This window comes from Cucumis sativus, chromosome 2 (genome assembly GCF_000004075.3).
Source record: "Cucumis sativus cultivar 9930 chromosome 2, Cucumber_9930_V3, whole genome shotgun sequence".
Classification (NCBI taxonomy): Eukaryota; Viridiplantae; Streptophyta; class Magnoliopsida; order Cucurbitales; family Cucurbitaceae; genus Cucumis; species Cucumis sativus.
The window spans coordinates 88497-109979 of record NC_026656.2 but is presented as its reverse complement, the minus strand read 5'-3'; the positions used below and the strand labels follow the sequence as shown (position 1 = coordinate 109979).

The window sequence follows — 21483 nt, the reverse complement described above, 5'->3', positions numbered from 1 at the left end:
CTTGAGCTCGTGAATTCAGTCCTTGCTTCCAATCTTTTTAGACTTATTTGACAACTAATCACTTTCTGCATTTTCAAATTTAAAGAAAATTTATAAAATTTGGATTGAACTTCATAAACTATGGTTGGATTTGGAACTCATTGATTGACTTCAACGTTTAAGAGTCATAAAAGACACAACTTACTTTCTCACCTGTCACCACTAAGCCTACGACAACATCTTTTTATAAGATATTCAGTTAATCTTTAGATTGTTTACCGAATAATCGTCTATTGTTTTGTAATTGATCCCACCAAGCGCTTGCGCCACCTTGAAGTTTGAGAGCAACTAATCGGACCTTCTTGTGTTCGGGTGTATTGGCATAGTCGAAAAAAATTTCTACGTTCTTGATCCAATCAAGAAACTTCTCCACGTCCATTCGACCATTGAAGGTAGGGAGATCCACTTTCATACGTATTTCTTGATCTTCTTGAAAGTATGGTCGAAGTCCAAGCCTTTGTTGAGGTTCTTGATGAATGTTCAGCAAGTTGTCTTCATCGGAAGAGTCAGAATCGTTTAAGAAATGTCCAGGTACGTTGTTTCCATACAATCGATTATTGTGGATGTGAATAGATTGATTTCTTAGTAGTTCTTGGTTTACAGCAGGGTTTCTTGGTCTTTCTTGTCTTTCTTGGTTTGCTGCAATTGGGTTTCTTGTCTTTCTTGTCTTTCTTGGTTTGCTGCAATTGGGTTTCTTGGGGGCTGAATTGCTTCTTCTAAACGTTGGACATGAAATCGGGTAAAAAGGTTTGTTAATTCTACTAACGATTGTTGTATATCTGACTGCCCTTTTCGAAGTTCTTCAACAACTTGTTCTACCAACTGCAAGCGTTGGTTGAAGGAGGCTTCCGCGTCCATGGATAAGAGTGGTAGGATCCAAGTTTTTTGAGGGAAGAGTGAGCTAGGATCACGCTCCGATACCAATTGATGCAGTAATTGCAAAGCTAGAAACCTTTATGTATAATGCCTCTTTTTTTTTTATGTCTTATTAATGAAAATGAGAAGCCTTTTTATAGGCTGGAGATTACAAGAGTTGTTAAACTAACTTGGGGTTGAGTTAGTTTAACTTGGAGTTGAGTTAGTTATAACTAACTCAAGATACAAAATTGGTAATTCAAATAACTAATCCTAAACTATAAAAATGGTAATTCAAACCCCTCCTCTAGGATAAAACTCAAGAAACATCAAGAAGGGAGATGTTCTACATCAAAGTGTAGAGAACGATTCAGAATCCTTGGTGAAAGGAATGAATGATAACTAATGTGTGTTTATGTGAAATTGTTATGTTATGAGTATGTTAAGGATAAAGAAAGGTTTATGCGAGATAAAATTATTTGATGCTGTTTATGCGAAATAATGTTTATGAAAAGGTATTGCGAAAAGGATTTCATAAAACCTTAGTCTTTTAGACATTCTTTCAAAAATTCATCTTCCAAGATGAGGTGTTTAGGCCAAGTAGAGAAGAAGGCTGAAGGATTTGCAGCGAGATGACCAGACGTTTTGAAAATAGTTAAGCATTGGTTGTTTGGTCAAAGTGTTGTAATTATGTATCAAACACATGTTATTAATAAACATCTTGGTAGGTATTTATTATACTTGCTGTTTAGGTTGACCACCGTTGCGTTTTGAGTTTTGTTAATAGTATAAAAGGAGTTGAGAATAATATTTTGCGATAAGAAAATTTCAAACTTGTAACAAACTCACATCCTATTCCTAATACTTTGACATTTTCGTTGCAGTACGGTTTGGGATGTGACATGTACACATGACTGCCTAGCTTAAGTCATCTCGTTGAGTAAAGCCATCTCGCCTAAGCTCAAATGGCCGCTCATGACAACTCTTTATATAGAGGTTTTCTTGCCTACACCTACAAATCTTCATGCTTGGCGCCTTGACATGTTCTTGGAGGTTCTTACCTTACTACTTGGCCACATAATTGAATCCTTAGAGATTCTTTTGCCTTTCCTTTGGCCGCCTATTATGTCCATCTTGCCTAGCGTTCCTTGTGTGCTTAGAGGTTACCTTGGCAACACCACACCTCTCAGCCACACACACACACACACACAACCTTGGCCATCCAATACCTTTCTTTAGAGGTTCTCATGCTTTTCTTAGTCGCCTAGAAGTCTTGCACGCCTACTCTCACATTTAGCCATATGTTGTACTTTGTTTTCCACCTTGACTTTTAATGACACACAAACCAACTTTCCAAGGAATTCCCTTTCATTTTCCTATTAACTCATATTCTCTTTTTTTTTATCAAGTCCTTGCTAGAGAAAGTGGACTTTGAGTTGTTGGACTTTAGTATTGCATGGACATTCAATTTTGAATGAAAAATCCTTATAAATGGGGCATTTGAACTAATTTGATGGGTTAACTATTGAATTTGGGCTTTCACACCAAATGGAATTTCTTTTTCTTATTTACTTTTTTAAAACAAAGAAAATTAACCACGCCCATTTTTTTTCATCTATTTCTCTCGTCCGGTTCTTTCATCCAATGGGTCCCACAACTCGATTATGAGTCTAGAGGATACTAAGTCAAACTTAGTGGTTGTTTGAATAAAATGCAGCTTCGAATGTAAGTATTCTAAAAACCTTTTTTTTGGTTTAGTCTTGTTAATTAAGCCCAATTAGGGTAGAATTTCGATTCTTTTTCTGTTGTGCATGTCTTAGTTCTATCAGTAACTCCCTTCAGGGTGATAGCTCTCATCAGCAGACTTTCCATTGTTGGTTTCTTCCTGAGTCATCACTGTATTGTTGTTTTCCACAATAGGTAGGGTGAGTTGCAGTTTTACATGAAACGCATTGCTCAACCCACACTCTTTTCTCACTAGTTCCTTATTCTCAATCTTCAACGCAAATTTCATCATCTGGGCCAACCCAATCGGTTCCACGGTTTCCACTTCCATTTTTATTCATGGGCTAAGCCCATTCATCAAAGTCTCCTCTAACACTACCGTTTGAAGAAATTCTACCAGAGCTAAATAGCGATCAAATCGGTTACGGTATCCTTCTACATTCGTTTTCTGTTTGATTGAGAAAAATCTTCCAACCAAAGTTCCTTCTCGAATTGATCGAAACTGTACAAGCATTCGTTCTTTCAGGGCTGCCCAATTCTTAAAAACTTCCAACTCTTCTTGTGCTTGGTACCAATCCAATGCCAGATCATCAAAACTAATAACGCCTGTGGTTAATTTCTCTGAATCGGTAAGATCATGTATCTTAAAGAAGCGATAGGCTCTAAATGTGAGACCCATTTCTAATTTGAGTAATGAAGTAAAATTTGGCTAGGTATTAAGAACTTGGCATTTGAATAAATCCATGAAAAGGATTAAGTGATAAAAAATTTTATGGTTAAGTATACGTTATTGCGATTCAGTGGGTAGTTCGCGAAGGAAGTTGTGCGACTCATTTCTAATTCGAGTAAGGAAGTAAAATTCGGCTAAGAATTAAGAAGTTGGTGTTCGAATAAATCCATGGAAAGATTAAGTGATATGATCTTTTACGGTTAAGTATACTTTTTTGCGATAAGTGGGTAGTTCGCGAAAGAAGTTGTGCGATAAGAAGCGAAAAAGTCTTTGCGTAAGTTAAGAAATGAAAGTTTTGAGTGTTAGACTAGGAGTTTTGGGTGGTCTTCGTGAGAAGAACCAAGTGTTTCGTGGAGAAGAAGTCTACGAGGAAGCCTTGGAGTTTAAGTTCACGATAAGAGTTCTATGCGAGTAAAAGTTGGTTAGTTCACGTGGAACGTTTCTTATAATAAAAATATAATCAAGAGATAAGGTTATTCACGAGAAATGTTAAGTGGTTGAATTTATTCACGGTTTGGGTTAGGCGGGAAGCAAGGTCTGTAAAGAAAATGTCAAATCTGATTTGACATGGGTTAACATGTAAGATAAAGGATTTGAGCATGACTAGGTTAAATATTAAGGATTTGCATGACTAAGTTAGTATAAGGGATCTATAAAATAAGAGAATTTAGGTAACTAAGGAGGGGATGACGAGAGTTTTGTTGAAATGTTAAAGTGTTGTTGGTTTAGCCATGCAAAAAGATGGTTGTGAGAAGGACTTCTTTAGTAAAGTTTGGTGAGTGCTTTTCAGTCAAAAGAATTTATGTTAAGAAACTTTATTACGATTTCTCTTTACTCATTTGAAAGAAGAATTCATATAGGAATGTTTCAGAAAGATTTCTATGAAAAGTTATGTTTTCAAGCATTATTTATAATGTTAAAGCTTGATTTGATGACTATGATTTCAATATTATGTTTCTTTGAGATGATGCTAACTTTTATGTGCACATAAAGAGTGAAGGCCACTATGGAGTGTACGAACTACATGGTAATAAGAAGCTGACTTATGCATTGAAATGAGCGTATAAAGCTTAGCGGTATGAGCAACAAAGACGAATTTGTATGTTCTCAGATGTTGTTGATACAGTAGTCTAAACGTGAGGTAATGAGACCAAGCGTAGAGAACGATTCGGGATCCTTGACAAAATGAAATGATTTTTTAAGCATAAAGAAAGGTTTATGCGAAATGAAATAATTTTTCGGTATATTTAAATGATTTGATATTATTTTTACAAAATGATTATGAAAAGGTATTTATTGTGAAAGGTTTTCATAAAACCTTAAAGGATTTTTAAAAAAAAGTGGACCATTCAACTTAGTTCCCATCCACTATCCTTTTCTCCAACATGAAACTTTATCTTAGTAAAACTTCTTGATCCACTATTTTACAAAAATATTCAAAACAATACCATACTACACCAAATGTGATATTTTGGTAACACTTAAAATGGTCAGAAATACCATTTTCCTGACTTTTTTTTCGTCGATCATTAAAGAAAAAGTATAGATGATGTTTCACAAAAACTTCCAAACCATTGTGTTAGTTATCGTTTTGGATGAGGGTTGGGGTAGAGCATCAATACTCAAAGGTTGTTAAGAATTAAGAACTAAGACTTGAAGACGAAACCGCCTGCCTGGTTGACAACAACACCATCCCACTAGAGTGCACAATGATGATTTATTGCATTAAGAAGAAGATGGTAGTTAACCTTAGTGCCATAATAAGAACCTCAATCCTCCCTTTGATGAAAGCACCTAAAGGTGTCATGCCTTTCCCCTCGACCACATTGAAGCTCTCTGTCTAACACTACAAGAAACGAGGGCTCTCTCGATGCATAAAATCATTGAGAGATATATAAAAAGCGTCAGAAAAGGCTTTTCTGACGCATAAATATACGTCGGAACACAAGTCAGGAAAAATTTATCGGGAGTGCGTCGAGAGTTTCTAGAGTTAGTAGATAGGTTGTTGAGGAAAAATTTATTGTGATGGTCATGGAGGTGCTTTCTCGCATGTTGAATAGCCCGCCTCAAAATTTTCAATTCCACCAGTTTTGTGAGAAGGTCAGATTAACTCATCTTACTTTTGCAGATGACCTGATGATCTTTTGTGCTGCTGATAATCATTCTATGAGTTTCATAAAAGAGACTATTAAGAGGTTTGGTGAGCTTTCGAGACTGTTTGCTAATCTTGCTAAAAGCTCAATTTTTCTTGTGGGGGTTAATAGTTTGGAAGCTTCTCGGCTTGCTGCTAACATGGATTTTTCCATTGGTCATCTCCATGTTCGTTATCTTGGGCTTCCTCTCCTCTCTGGAAGATTTCGGAGCTCCCCTTATTCAGCGTATTACGAGTCGTATTCGGTCTTGGTCTGCTAGAGTGTTATCTTTTGCAGGTAGACTTCAGCTTGTTCGCTCAGTCCTTAGGAGCCTTCAGGTTTATTGGGCTAGTGTGTTCATGCTTCCTATGAAAGTCCACAGAGACGTTGATAAGAGCTTGAGGGCTTATCTGTGGAGAGGTAAGGAGGAGGGAAGAGGTGGTGCTAAAGTTGTCTGGGATGAGGTTTGTCTTCCTTTTGATGAAGGAGGTCTTGCTATTCGCGATGGATCTTCTTGGAATATAGCAAGCACGTTGAAGATATTGTGGTTGCTACTTGTTAAATCTGGTAGTGTGTGGGTTGCTTGGGTGGAATCATATATCCTTAAAGGGAGATCGCTGTGGGAGATCGATGCTGGGGTGGGTCGATCTTAGTACTTTAGGGCAATCTTGCATAAGTGGGATATCCTTAAAGCTCATGTTAAGATGGAGGTGGGCAATGGAAGGAAGTGTAGAGTGTGGTTGGATCCATGGATTCAGGGTGGGCCGATTATCCAGCAGTTTGGGGAGAGGGTGAACTATGATGCGGGTAGTCGGCGGGATGCGTGTTGGAATTTTTTGTCCTAAAACTCGTAGTTTGTAATCATATTCTGTTTCAATAAAGTTGTTATTGAGAAATTAAATATTATAATCCTAAATCCAATAAATCAAGTTCCAAGGCTATTTTTTGAATAAACTTGAACTTTATGTGTAAACATAAACGTGGATCAAGTTCGAGTATATATAGCCTAAATAGTCTATAGTATATGAATTAAGGTTGGGCGCCTTATTTAGAGAAACTATGGATGCGGCCCACTTTGTAGTACAAACGAGGTGATCCTGAATCGTTCATGTAGAGACATGAAAGTGGGGGCATCCTATGTAAAGTGTTTACATAAGACTGAACCATGAATTAGTCTTTTTTTTACGTTATAACACTGTTTACTGTTTAAAACTGATTATCTCGATTATTGATGACCTAGGTAACTTAATCTTAATCCTGAGTTAACTATGAACTCCTGTTCACACGAGATTATCCTCAGATCTGCATAGGTGAGGGCAGCCCATCAGCGTTGGCCCAATAAGCCTCCCATTTCAGGGGTAAGATCGGGTGGATAGTTGAGAGCATAGGGTACAAGGTGGAATTCACTCCTGCCCGCTTTAGGGTTAGTAGATAGGTTGTTCTCTTAAGCACTGAATCCAAGTCTTGAACAAGGGGCCCACCCTCTCATTGGCCCGAGAGGGATTAAGTTTATAGGTTGAACCTTAAACCAATTGTTCAATAGTGGATTAGTGGGACTTAAGGAGCAAGATGTAATCTTGGGGGTAAAACGGTATTTTGACCCAGCCAAGGTTACGAGCAACCTGTGAAGGATTAACTTACTGATTATGGTTTTATCAAATGGACACAAATATATCTATAGTGAGGGGAGTGTAACTACGAGACTTTAGTGGAATGACCCGTTAGTTAACGAATGTTGATTAACTCGGTCTAAAAGAGTTTAGCTAGTTAATCTTGAATCGTTGGAGTCCATGATCTATAGGTTCATTAGGTTCCCCTGCTAGCTCATATGGATTAAACTTAGAACAGTGTGATGAAATAAGTCGAATTGTTCGAATTGGGAGAAGAAAGAGAAACCGACAAATATAGTGATATAGTCGTCGGTCTTCTAATTAGAAATAGAGCTTTATGTTTTACATACTATAAGTATGAATCCGGATTCATACTAAGAAGCTCGGAATTGATGGAATTGGTCAAAAATAGTAAAAAGTCAAAATGTTGACTTTTGACTTTGAAAAGTCAAACTTTGACCGGCCTTATATTCAAATGTGATTTGAATTTTGGAAAAATGAATGCGGATTCATGCTCGGGAGGTTGGAATTAGTCAAGACGGACAAAATGGTAAAAAGTCAAAATATTGACTTTTGACTAAGAAAAGTCAAAGTATGACTTTTGACTTGAAATATCTAATGACCATTTTACCCTTGGACTAAGTTAGTGGAAAAATCCAACATTTTGTTGGATAATCCCACTAACTCTTAGTGGGATATGTGGCTATATGAGATGTAGACACCTAGCCCACTAAGTTCCACTAATAGTTAGTGGAACATTAGGTGTTGAGATTTGGCAAATTAATTACATGCATTTTTGCATGTAATTAGGTTATAAATAGGGGAGTTTTCAAATGGTTGAAGACTTTTGCCTTTTTTATTATCCTCCAACATCTCAACAAAAGAAAAAAATTTCTACCTTCCAATCCCATTTTATCTCCATTTCTTTCTACACCAAATTGGGTCCCACAACCCAGTTCTTTGTCCAAGAGGATAGTAGTTGAGTACTAGTGGTGGTCTCGGTTTGAATTGACAAGAAGGTATCAAAGTTTTTTGAAAGCTTCAAAGGCAATATTTCCTAAAACCCTAACTTGATTAGTTTAGGGTTACATGTTAATTGTGGCAATTAGGGTAGAAATTCGATTCCTTTTTCCGCTGTGCATGTCTTAGTTCTATCAATGCGAGGCTGGTGGATTTCATGGGTCAGGATGGTGATTGGAGGTGGCCGTTTGTTTCTTTGGATTTGATGGACATTTGGGATAGGATTCAGGGAGTGAGGCCGAGTCCGAGTGTTGAGGATAGGTGGGTTTGGGTGCTGGGGAGTCATGATAGTTTTTCGGTCGCCAGTGCGTGGGAGACTATTCGTCCTCATAATAGTAGGGTTGGCTGGTCGAGTTTACTATGGGGTGGGGAAATATTCCTAAGCACTCCTTCTGTGCTTGGTTGGCCATCAGGGATAGGTTGGGTACTAGAGATAGGTTAAGTCGGTGGGATAGGTCGATTCCTTTATCGTGTTTGCTTTGTGGAGGGAACTATGAGTCTCGTGATCATTTGTTTTTTTCTTGTCATTTTGGGTGGGAGATTTGGTCGAGGATCCTTTTGCTTATGTCATCTTCTCAAAGAATTGGTTATTGGGGGGTTGAGTTATCTTGGATTTGTAATCAGGGTATTGGGAAGAGTGTGAGGAGAAAACTGTGGCACCTTCTCTGGTGTGCTACAATTTATTTCATTTGGCAGGAGCGAAATCATCGTCTTCATGGAGGTGCTGTTCGAGAGCCTATGGTTGTATTCCAGCTGATTCGGTCGTGTATTAAAGTGTGTGCTGCTTCTTGGTCCGATGGTGTTCATGGTCTTATTTAATGTTCTTTTCGTTTACTTGTCCCGGGCTGTGGGGTTTCTCTTCTCTTTATTATCTCTGTTGTCTTTCTCTCTTCTTCTTGTCCTTTTAATGTTTGGAACACTAGTTGGTTTCTTTTGGTTTTAGTTCTTGTCCCCGAGATGTGGGGTTGTTTTGGGTACTTATGGGTTGTTTTGTCTAACTACTTGTTCTGTGAGTGTTGTTCGCTCTTGTGCCTTGACCTCAGGCTGTGAGGTCCACCTTGTTGTTGTATAATATTATCATTACCTTTAAAAAAAAAAAATCAAACTCAATGCTAAGTTTGACTGCTTCCTTCGAAGTGACAACAAGCCTCGTTTTCGCCCTACTGTGGATCGAGGAGGATTCCTCCTCTTTTCAAAGCCCTCAATCAAACTTGACGTTATGTTTAAAACACTAAAAATAGATGGTCGAGTTTTGGTTAGGCCAAAAGCGATGTTTTCCCCCAAAAGCTCTAATAGCTAGGGAACTCAACATGTTCTACTTGACCTAACCGACTTGACTCTGTATTTTTTATGAGCTTTTTTTAATGCATATTGCATGTGTGTTTTTTTTATAATTGTTGATTGTAAAGTGGTCTGCATTTACGAGCCTCTTTTCTTTCTTTGTTATGAAAAATGCAGTAACTAGGCGTTGCTAGAACCGATGGGGTAACATTTCTATGGTTCTACACTTAGTTTCTAAGTGTGATTGCTCACCTCTAATTTTCAAAACACTTAATTTCTAAGCACATACAATGTTCACCTAGAAAAAAATGAAAATTGTTGTAGTTAAGATCAAAACTAAATAGTTATGAAATAAGACATAAGAGATTCGATTTTAACAACCTTCCCGTTGTACTTGGGATCCACTCTGGCTTTGTGCTGGAAAATTGGTTTAGAGCTGATCATAAGCTTTCAGTTGCTCTTCTGTAACCTTTAGATACTCTTCAAAGCTATAAGCTTTGCTTCTTGACAAAGAATCTTCTACTATTAATACATAAGAAAATTCTATTTCATAAACCCTGTATCATAATTGAGGCTGTAGAATGATTATTCTATAACCCTACCGATAGTTTCATTCTTAACATTCATAGACACGATGCATGGCAGCTATCCAATTCTATTTCATGTTCTCGAGAATGGCTCGGTTTAACAATAATGTTAATTTTTGTTTTCTATTTTAAAATAATAACGCTGCTTACTAATCTTTTTTTTTTCCATTTGGCATTCTACTTTTTCTACTCAGCTTTCTTTCCCTAGTGATAACAAATAATACGGGTGATAAAAAACTTAATCACTCACTTGGTTCAGCCACCGAAAGCCCTTCTGCTTTAGAAATAGAAGATGGGTTTGAGTAGGTAGATTTACTTGCATTGTATGTGCTGTTCATTGAACTCTCAATTTCATTGAGACCAATTTCTCACTCAAACATGGTCTTGCATTCTCTAGAAACGTCCTACAAACAAAAATGAAGAACAAAAAACTACAATAAGGTCTATGAAAAAGTTATAAAGGAAAATCTCAAAAACTGATATGTAAGTCATAACAACCTTAAGTTCTCTTATCGTGGGTTAAAATGCACGTAAGGTTTCCAAGAGTCCGAGCAACCAGCAGAGTCCGAGCAACCAGTCAATAAGTTATTGTCAACTAAATTTGCTATAAATTTACTCGTATTAACATTATCATTGTTATAGACTTGACAACTTCAAATTTATCAATATAAAATATGCTTTAACAAAACGTACCTTGAGGTTCCTCCAACCTTATTAAAAAAGAAAATAATCCAACAATTTAACAAATTTATAGTGCATATTATGTATATCAATTGATCACAACAAAATAAGATCGAACAAATACCCATGAGTAATATTTAGCCACCAAATGAATAATGATGAAAACCTGAAAACAAAACCGAGAAAAAAAAAGGAAACAATTCATCAACAAAACAAATTTAGGGGACTAAAAAATTGCTTACCTTATTACACACTTCAAAATATTAAGAAAAGTGGAGGGAAAAAACCAACCAATAATCAAAAAATAAACTTCAACACAAATAGCCATAAATTTTCTTCTTTAAAGGTATCACAAATAAGTCCATCAGTAATAACAAAATAAAAAAGGGCAATGTGCAATTGAATTCTGCAGTCGTAAAGCTATGCTAAAGGCAGTATGAAATCAAACTTGAGCACTAACAAGAAAATTTGCAAAACAAAAATTACTAGACATCATTAACTAAAGTACCAGCACAACAATGAATGTGTAACCTCCGCAAGAGCAAACCCGAATGGAGAAGAACATGAAGAAATATATAAATAGAAGAAACATAAAAGACAAACATGAAACACATGGAAACATACAAAGGGGATAAATAAAAGTACAATTATGAAGTGATGAAGCACAAATACAGGTACCAACAGAACTAGAATACAAGTCTTACCCTATCTCGACTGTCGAGGAGTGTTAACCAACCGTCAGAAGGTTGGTTTTATTTTTTAGAAAAAATTAATGTTGTCTGAATTCTTTTTCAAGCCACTAACCAGCCCCTCCTTATCTATGATCGGCGATCAACTCCTCAACCTCTAATTACATTTAAAAGAGTGATGCGAACATTGTGTGAAATCCCAAACCTTTGATGGATCCCACCATCACTCTCTTTCTATCCCCTTCAAAACCTCATTATTTTCAAGAGAGGCCTCAAAGCTTCTTCCAATTAACATAAAAGAAGAATGAAAGAGAAGGAGAGAAAGGGAAAGTGGTTCAAAAGCTATGGAAAAAAAAGTAAAAGAACATGGTCTACTCATTGGCACATCTTACACAGATGATAATGTTAGGGCAAGGCAATGAGAGACAGAATGCTTTTGGAGCCTTCTCCTCTACTTTCGAAGATTTTAATAAACTAAAATATGCAAATGTTACAAGAAAGATCTTTGGAGATTTGAAATAATCCAAAATAAAGAAAAAGGAAAACCCCAATATGTACAAATTTCAGAATCTAAAACTTGAAAAGTGATTGAATGATGAGATATGTTTGTACAATCAATTATAGAGACAGTGAAATATTAAAAAAAAATGAAACGTACCAAGATAAAAAGAATAGCAACTAGTATTATGACCTTTGTATGTCTTCAAAATACAAACATCAAAATGAATCAAGAGATCTACCACACAAATAATGGTATCAACACAAATAAAGCAATTGTTTTATTAACAATATTTGAGTACAATTAAACTAAGCATGCTATTTTCCTTGACAAATTGACATTCTTCTAATCGAACAAAATCTGACCTTTAAATAGTGATAGAAACTGAAGATGAAAGCAAGTTTAGCAGACCGTGATATATATGACAGAACCTATAAAAAAAAGAAGAGTACCTAACTATATATACACAGAGGAGATCTGACGCTTACTAGCACATCGGAGGCTCAATCGATTTATATTTAATTGAAAAACAATACCTATATTTTAATGCATACACATTGAATAGCCCCTGTTTCAATCCAATTTACAAAACTACCTCCATAAAATTACATAATGGGGGAAGTTCGACCGGATGCACTGTGCTTTACCAGAACCACATGAAATTATTAGAACATAGTTCATTCAAGTAACTTTCTATTCAATAATTGAAACAAATGGAAAGAGGACAATTGAATATTAAATAAAGATGGAATTAATTGGGAACTCACGGAGTAATGCGATTCGTTCGGGGGCTCACCGCTGGAGTTGAAAGAGAGACAAGGATTAGAAAGGAAAGGAAGAGGAGCGTCTGATAATCCAGCGGATTCTTTGATGAGTGGAGTAGTAGTAGTAGTAGTGGAGGTTCCAAGGACATTGAAGTCAATCCGGTGAGAGTGAGGGAATCCAGAAGGTTGAGGTTGAAGAGAGTAGAAATTGCAACCAAAATCGGTGAGGATGGTGGAATCGAAATTGCGAGGGAAGAAGAAAAGAGCATCACAGGTCGAAGTAGAGGAGGAATCAACACTGGTTAAACTGGTTTTGGTTGTACGAACAAAGAAGAATTAGGGTTTGAGAAGAGAAAGGGAAAATGGAGTGTACGAACAAAGAAGAAGAAGAAGAAATGGAAAGGACGCGCTAAGAGAAGAAGATGGAGATGGATGGGTGAAATGGGTATGATAGGGTTTCGAAAATGGAGTGTACGAAGAAATGGAAAGGACGCACTGAGAGAAGAAGATGGAGATTGGATCCGCGACTGAGAGAAGAAGATGGAGATTGGATCCGCGACTAAGAGAAGAAGATGGAGATTGGATGCGCGACTAAGAGAAGAAGATGGAGATTGGATCCGCGACTAAGAGAAGAAGATGGAGATGGATCCGCAAAATGGGTATGATAGGGTTTCTTCCTTACAGAAACGGAAATTGAGAGATAGGCCGAAGAAGACAAGAGAGCAAGAGAGAAGGGGGGAGGAGAGGGAGACTTGGCCGTTAGAGAAGAGGGGAAAGAAATTTGAAATGAGAGAGACTCTACATGTAGGGTTTTTATTATATATATATTTTTTTTTTTGAAATTTTGCTTAATTGGATCTAGAGAATTTTGTGTATCCGGTTCACCGACTCATATTAGCCGTCCATTCGTCCATTGTTTTGTCATTTTTTTTCAACAAACTAAATGTTTTAAGCCATTTGCAAATTAGATTTTGATAAATCGATAATCATATTTTTTTACAATATAGGACTAAAAAATATAACTAATTTATATATATATATATACATACAACAGTATTTAGTTAAATTACAAAAAAAAGAAAAATTCTTTTGAATTTTGTAGTTTGTGTAAAAAATTAACCTTAAACTTTGAAAAGTTAAAAAAAAATTGTTTTGAACTTTTAAAAATTATTCATAAATACATCTACATACGTAAGATGAAGGTATTGGCATGCTTCTCTAAAAAAAACTTTCCAAAAAGATGTCGTGTGACTTTTGAAAAGAAAAATTACAAACGCGGTCGTTTTTAAACAAACTAGATATATCAAGTTTTTTTTTTTTTTTTTTTTTGAGGTGAGGGAATCAACCTTTCTTCTTCTTTTTAATCCCTTTTACTTTTAGTTTATTTCTTTATTTTTTTTCCTTTTTTCACAATTTTGTCATATTCGTAATATGCACAAAATATGTGTCATGAACTTTTTTTTTTTTTTTTTTGTCATTTGATGCAATTAGTCTTTTTCTTTTAATGTTTTAATTTCTTTATATTATTCGTACTTCTCAACCAAATTTATTTTAATTTTAAAAATCCTAATTTTAGAACTAGAGTCAGTTTCGAATACATCATTTAAAAATGAGTCATTTTGACAAAGTTAGACTTAAACATGCTAAGTAAGATATTCACCACCCCCCACTTAAAAGCTAAGCACATATTCATCAATTATATCACAAATATATCCACAAACCCGAACTCAATGCTCAAGGGTTGAAAATCACGCTTTTTATACAAGATCTAAGTAAGCTAAGAAGCTATAATGCTCATTATTTTAAGAAAAACAATTTTAAAAGTTTTTAAATTTGGGCAAAATTTGAAATCCCCTCAAGTTTAGATTAAACGTGCAAGCTAAGTAAGCTATTACCCCCACTTAAAAACATGTTTTGTCCTCAAAACTTTTGAAAATCAAAGTAAAGGGAAAGAAAAGTAAGGGGGAACATTGGACTCCCCTAGAAGGATTAACATCCTTGACTTTGGTTTGAAGTTTGCATGGATAAGGCTCTCCATTCCTTTTTCAGTGATTTGTATTAATAAAATGAATTTGTATATATATATGAATGAACACAAGTTTTCCTTATTTGAACCCAAGTGCAAATCCAAATAAGGTTTCTTGGTGAGTCTAGAGTCGAATGTGAGGACTTATACTAAAAATATATTTGTATTTTAAAATGATCTTAAGGTGATTAATAACATACGCAACTTCATCCACCTGCAAGGGGGGAGGGGAGTCATCCACTATAGATAAGCTCCACTTGTCTCCCTCACCCAACTTCATAAGGCTGCCAAAAGAGTTAGGCATAATCACATCCACATGTTTACCCTTCTCTCGAACATAAACCAACTCTCTTTTCTTCCTAATAACGAGTAATTTCATCTCGATTACCTACCTTCTTTTCCTTAATATGCCTAATGGGGGAGCTATTAGTCTTACTTTCCTCCAACTGTTTAAAGTCTAACACCACATCCATAAGACACAATTGTCAGTTCCTCCTCTTTGTTTGAAACCACCTTGCTCACATCCTCCTCTCGATGAACTTTGTTTTCCACAATCTTAGGACACTTACCACTAGAATGCCCAAAAGACCGGCACAAATTACACTTTCGAGGCTTCCACTCGTAATTCACAGTCATAACGAAATCCTCTCCACTAAGTTGAATTGTAAATTCAGCAGCCATAGGAGAGTCCACATTTGATTCAACACATACTTAAGCATGTGACAACCTTCTCTTATCGAATTTTATGTTGTTGTTGAATTTAAAGAAATCAAATGATTATAAATCAACTTTTAAAAAATTAAAAATTTGTTTCTAGACATCCATATTCTTACCGATTAAAATTCAACTTACATATTCTCTTTTTTACTTAATATCTAAAATTTACATATACTTTAAAATTTATTTCTTGTCTTTTCATTTTTTTTCTCATATTTCATTTTTCAAGATTTAAATAGTTTTTTTGTTTTATCTGTACTTTTTTTGATAGGTTATGAGTTATGAGTTATGAGCTTATAGTTTAGCATTGTTAGGTCGTTTTGAAAATTCAAGTGATACTCCAAGGTTATTCTTGGAATATTCTTTTACATTATATTTGTTAAATCACTATTTAATTTATTAAGAGCTTGATAAATAACCACTAAACTAAAACCATAGAGGATAATTGATAGACCACTAGTACATGTTCTATCACTAACTAACAGACGGTAAAACTTTGTTATATTTGTGAATATCTTCAGCAATTTTATCATTTAAGACAATTTTTCGTATAATATCGACATGAACATCGTAAGAAAACTCAAATTAAGTAAGTTAAATTAAAAAAAAAATTGTATGAATGTTTCGAGAACCATTAATTATAAATTCAACATTTTTGAATGAAAAATTGGATTGGTTTGTGGTGACGGCTAACATGCATGTCTAACAATTATTTTCAATTTCTAATACTTTCATCCATTGCCAAAGTTGGAAACTAATGTTTTTATCTTATTAAATGAAATTTCACATTTCTTGAAAATTTTGGATTATAATTATTTGAAAAACAAAAAATATATTTTTTGCTTTATCGTTACTGAAAATTTTATCTCGTAAAATTTGATTTTTTTAGTCTAAATTTTAAAAACAAAATATTTGTTTTAGTTATAAAGAAATTGTTTTGGGTTTTAAATGGGTTTTATCACAAATAATTCAAATATATTTTAATCCCTCATCTCCCCTTCTCTCTCACTCACGTTTCAAATTTCTTCCCCTACTTCTTCTCTAACGGCTCTCTCTCTCTCTCTACTTTCTCGTCCTCTCCTCTTCTCTTATCTTCTTCGTCTTCCTCAAAATCGCCCTAACAGCGTCGGATTTCTCAACTGTCGATCGAGTGGCAGCCTGCCTGCTTGACAAAGCCTTTTCGGTCTACCAATAAAGGAAAAACGATTGCTGGTGACACGAAAGCTGTGCTCAACGCTCTTTTTCCTATTCCACTGCGCGTCGTGGTCTTTCCCTTGCTGGTTGGATGACTACTATGGACGAAGAGCACAACTACTTCCAGTCTCTGGTCGATAAGTACCCAAGGAAGGTAAATTCCAGCGGAGAAAGTCGAGAGCTCCTTAGTTGATCACAAATCCTTCCAAATTCTTTGTTCGTAGACTAATTTGAAATCCTTCCAAATTCTTTGTTCTTAGACTAATTTGAAATCCTTCCAAATTCTTTGTTCGTAGACTAATTTGAAATCCTTCCAAATTCTTTGTTCGTAGACTAATTTGAAATCCTTCCAAATTCTTTGTTCGTAGACTAATTTGAAATCCTTCCAATATGGATCCATGCTGTCTTTTATATCCATAAGATACCAATTAGATTGTGTTAATTATTGTTTATAAGAAAATATTTGTGTGCAGAGTTGCAGTGGGTAAATCTTAATGGCTGGCAGAAAATTGGTTCGGGATATATTACTCTCAACACAAAGTATTTTTTATCAGTTTACTTCCCATCGGGTATTTGCTCTTCCTATGCTTTATCCTTATCCCATCTTTCTCCGCTCTAGTCTTCATAGGATGGATTTCTGTGGTGTAAATTTATTCATCTACTTTGTTTGATTTATGGTTGCATTTAGGGAGAAGGTAAATTACATAAGCCAAAGTAGTTATGGAAAACATCTCCAATTTACAGCAAGTTAAAGAAAAAAAAAGAAGAGAAAAACAGCAGTTCAAAAAAACTGGGCATCTTGCTTCTTTCTTATTGAAAGTTTGCCGTTCCTTTCAAGTCAAATTGACCACAAAATGCTCAAATGAGATTCTTCAATAGGAATATGTAACAAAAATATAATATGTAAAAGAATTTTTGTGAAACGTGGGAGAGAAGCGATAACATTATCCTTCAAAAAATTCAGGAGTAAATATTTATGTGAAAGGACATATTATTTGGCCATTTGACCTTATTTGTTATTGAATTATTTGGTTGGAAATGATAAACTACACATTATTGTTTGCTTCAGTTGTGATCTTGATTATGGGCTATTTGGTATTTTGCCTACAAACTGTATAGTTAATTATCTGTTAGCTTTTGTTTTCCTGTCACAACTTTATGTTTATGTGGCTAATTGTAGCCGAAAGTTTTATTTATCAATCTTATTTTTCACAGCATAAATGAAACTGTGTTTCAAGAACAAGGTGCGCTACATCATTCAAGGAAATTCGTCGTAGAGGTCCGTAAGTTTTTTCCTTTGGAGATGTGATACTAACCTGTTTGAATAAAGGAATCTGACTTGATCTTTTCCTCTTTAACATTATGGATTAGGTCTTTCTCTTTACCAGATTTCGTAGCTGAAGTTTATGAAGTAATCAAACCGGTGTTAACTTCTTATATAAAGGTTAGTGCTAACTGCTAAGCTTATTTCTAAGATGAAAGATGCTTTTATCCCCTCCCCAAAGAATATCATTACTATTTATGTTGTGTTTCTGCTAACTAATTCTTGCATAGCATCTGGTTTGATAATTAAAGTAAAGTTTCTGACATGGAGGTTTTCAAGTTGTAATATATATTTTTATGTTTTAGGTAGATTCCCAAACTTTGAAGAAACACTACAGTACTGGGGTAATTGAATGTTGTAAGGCAGAGCATCGGGCTTTCCAGAGCCAAGGTATCTTCTTCGATAACAAGGTAAGGATAGTCCTGATACTACCTTTCTTTTGTTATTGAAGTTTATTGTTCCTTTTGTTGGGGGCTTGGTGGTTGTGCACCTATATTGATTTGTACTTCTGTTAATTAATTATAGTCATTCTCTCTTGTCTGAGTAATTATTGTCAACCATTTTGTTAGCAAAGGCTTCCCATGGATATTCAGTTTGTTGTGCTGCATGTCCACGATGATTTTCGTGATTTTAGTTCTAGATACATAAAAAGGGCCTTTGCATCACGACATGAATGACTATTTTTTAATATGAACCTACAATGCCCCAAATGAATGCTGGATTAAATTAGATACAGGGTAGATAGAGAGTGAGATGGAGAGTGTTTGTGTGCTTTAGAGCCATTTGTCCCTAAAACTTAGTTTCTTCCCCCCCTTTAAGAAGTAAGTTTATTGATGTATGTAATTTACAAAAGGTTTGGTGGAACACCTACAACAATCTTTTTGAACTTTTTGGTAGGTTATGAATTACGAACTTGTATTGAATATTTGTTAGGTCGTTTTAATAATTCAAGTGGTGCTTAGAAAATGCAACCGAGCTTAAACAATTCTGCACATTTTTCTAAAATTTTTAGTTTAACCTTTTTAATAAAATTCGATGGAAATTCTTGTTTTCTTTTTGTAGGAATAAAGGAAAATGAAATATAACCAAACTTGGGATCTTTGCAAGCAAGCTTCCATGAAGAAACTAGGTTACAAGGGGAGGTCTTCTGTTCTCCTTTTTCTTTTTTTTTTCCATCCGTAGAATCTTGCTTAAAATGCTTTGAGGACAATGCATATTTTTAAGTGGGGGGTGGGGTTGTAGCCTTGCACATTCCATGTCCTTTGGGAAATTTTCATTTTGCAAATTTTGCTAAAAATGTCAAAATTTAGAAACTTTTGCAATGCTCTATGCTTAGAATAAGTACCATGTCTACTTCGCTTTTTAGCATAAAAAAGCATGTATGCCTAACGCATGAGAACGGAGCTCAGATTTGTGATTGTATTTGTTATTTGAATATGTTACATATGTTGAAAATGCATATATTGATAGCTTAGAAATGAGTAGAACACTTGGTTCATTTTCTGAATATTGTGAATTATGTACATAATAATATGTGCGGTTCTCTTTTTTATCTCAATTTTAATCCCCTTTTTTGCCATATTCTAATGCCTTTTTTATATTAATTTTAAATCCCTCTTTTGGCCATACACATTTGTATAAGATTGTTTGAAAGCAAAATATGATTGTTAGGTCAGGTAGAAAGCAAAGTCGGCAAGTTCTTAGAGTTCTTCACCCAACATAACAGCCGATAAAAACAAAACAATACGACAAAGCTGCTAAGGGTTGCAAAACCCGACCCCCGCCTAGTGGGTCACTAGAGTTCCCCAGCATGGCAGCCGGTAGAAAGGGAGCGAGAAAAAAAAGAGGGAGCCAAGCCAGCCACTTAGGTCAAGTAAAATGCGTGCCGAGATCCCCCGGTTTCAGAGTTTTCGTGGGGATCCTCTCCGCTTTTATTGCCTAAGCAAAACCCGATCCCGCCTAGTAGGTCCTTAGATTTCTTCACCAAGCATGGCAGCCGGTAGAGAGGGAGAGAGAAAAAAAGAGGGAGCCAAGCCAGCCGCTTAGATCAAGTAAAATGCGCGCCGAGATCCCCCGGTTTCAGAGTTTTCGTGGGGATCCTCTTCGCTTTTCTTGCCTAAGCAAAACTCGACCCCCACCTAGTAGGTACTTAGAGTTCTTCACCCAGCATGGCAGCCTGTGAGAGGGAGCGAGAAAAAAAAGAGGGAGCCAAGCCAGCCGCTTAGGTCAAGTAAAATGCGCGCCGAGATCCCCCGGTTTCAGAGTTTTCGTGGGGATCCTCTCCGCTTTTCTTGCCTAAGCAAAACCCGATCCCGCCTAGTAGGTGCTTAGAGTTCTTCACCCAGCATGGCAACCGGTAGAGAGGGAGAGAGAAAAAAAAGAGGGAGCCAAGCCAGCCGCTTAGGTCAAGTAAAATGCGCGCCGAGATCCCCCGGTTTCAGAGTTTTCGTGGGGATCCTCTCCGCTTTTCTTGCCTAAGCAAAACCCGACCCAGCCTAGTAGGTCCTTAGAGTTCTTCACCCAGCATGGCAGCCTGTGAGAGGGAGCAAGAAAAAAAAGAGGGAGCCAAGCCAGCCGCTTAGGTCAAGTAAAATGCGCGCCGAGATCCCCCGGTTTTAGAGTTTTCGTGGGATTGATCATTCAATTTCAGCAAACCCACTTGTTATAGTCAAAAGCATATTTAAGTTAACAATGGTTAGAAGATATAATATTACATTTACCTCATCACATATCTTTGTTCTTCCAACAACCATTAAGAAAAATCCCTGTAAACCGAACCCCATGTATTCCCTTTTCTCCTCACTCGCCAGAATTTTGCCCACTCTCCAAACAAAATCATTTCAGCCTTATTTTTGTTCACTGCCCAATTCCAAAAATTTCATTTCCCTCTGAAAATCTTTGTTGATGGCCAAACTTGTGGCTGGGAACCGAATGTTCTCGATCATGTCCAGTGCTGAACCTCCCGATGGACTGCAAGGATCAAGGGTTAAGGTTGGTTTTTCTATTTTTTTTTTGTTAGAGTTCGTGTTCTGTTTTTCCTTTTTACTTTGAGTTAAATGCTTTGTATTTGAAGAAATTAAAGTTATGGGATGTGATGCATGTTGGCAGGGAGCTGATTCCTTAAAAGTTGGTTAGTGTTCTTTTTCTGTTTTTTTTTTTTTACCTTGAGTTAGTTACATTGTTTTTGAAGAAATGAAAGTTATGGGATGTGATGCATGTTGGTTGGTAGGGAGCTGAATCCTTTCTTAGGAACGTTTTGGGGAGCATGGAGGCTGTTTATTTGAGTTGGAAGCCTGCTGCAAAATCTGTTTTGGAGTTTGTTCGATCTGTCCATGATGATACAAATTTGTTATGATCATACTGCATTTTGAAGTTTTGGGGTATTTTTCTTCCATTTCTTTTCTTCTTCCAATTTTTGCTTATCTTTTTATTCTTTCTTCTGTATATTATTTTCTAATGGTCACTTGTTGTGCAATGTCTTTCTTTTAAGTCATTTGCTACTTTATAAATAGAAGAACAAAGTGAACTATGTTATCTTTCTACTCTTTCTACCCCATTTCCGTAAAGAAGCAAGAAAACAAATAACAGGCAGATCAATCTGCTTAAACAT

General features: G+C 35.9%; 1 protein-coding gene and 3 long non-coding RNA genes across 4 annotated transcripts; 3 read left to right on the top strand and 1 right to left on the bottom strand.

Moving 5' to 3' along the window:
* The first annotated feature begins 5380 nt into the window (after positions 1-5380).
* Positions 5381-8930, top strand: LOC116402058. The gene is made up of 3 exons (XM_031880812.1): positions 5381-5672; positions 5779-6119; positions 8736-8930. The coding sequence occupies exons 1-3, from the start codon at positions 5381-5383 to the stop codon at positions 8928-8930; spliced, it is 828 nt and encodes a 275-aa protein (XP_031736672.1).
* A 968-nt stretch (positions 8931-9898) lies between these two features.
* On the bottom strand, positions 9899-12251 carry LOC116401997. Its single transcript, XR_004214348.1, has 4 exons — positions 12214-12251; positions 10785-10826; positions 10230-10383; positions 9899-9914 (listed from the first exon to the last, which is right to left on the bottom strand). It is a non-coding gene; the product is annotated as an uncharacterized LOC116401997 (long non-coding RNA).
* A 4266-nt stretch (positions 12252-16517) lies between these two features.
* Positions 16518-17294, top strand: LOC116402157. Its single transcript, XR_004214587.1, has 3 exons — positions 16518-16703; positions 17023-17118; positions 17238-17294. It is a non-coding gene; the product is annotated as an uncharacterized LOC116402157 (long non-coding RNA).
* A 502-nt stretch (positions 17295-17796) lies between these two features.
* Positions 17797-18624, top strand: LOC116402158. Its single transcript, XR_004214588.1, has 3 exons — positions 17797-17828; positions 17921-17993; positions 18179-18624. It is a non-coding gene; the product is annotated as an uncharacterized LOC116402158 (long non-coding RNA).
* Positions 18625-21483: the final 2859 nt, after the last annotated feature.

What these genes read in the sequence shown, in the direction of transcription:
- LOC116402058 (XM_031880812.1), top strand. Translation starts at nt 5,381, where the DNA reads ATGGAGGTGCTTTCTCGCATGTTGAATAGCCCGCCTCAAAATTTTCAA. An exon ending in CATTGGTCATCTCCATGTTC is followed by an intron (nt 5,673 to 5,778) that starts GTTATCTTGGGC and finishes TATCTTTTGCAG; the next exon opens with GTAGACTTCAGCTTGTTCGC. An exon ending in TGTGGGAGATCGATGCTGGG is followed by an intron (nt 6,120 to 8,735) that starts GTGGGTCGATCT and finishes ATTTGTAATCAG; the next exon opens with GGTATTGGGAAGAGTGTGAG.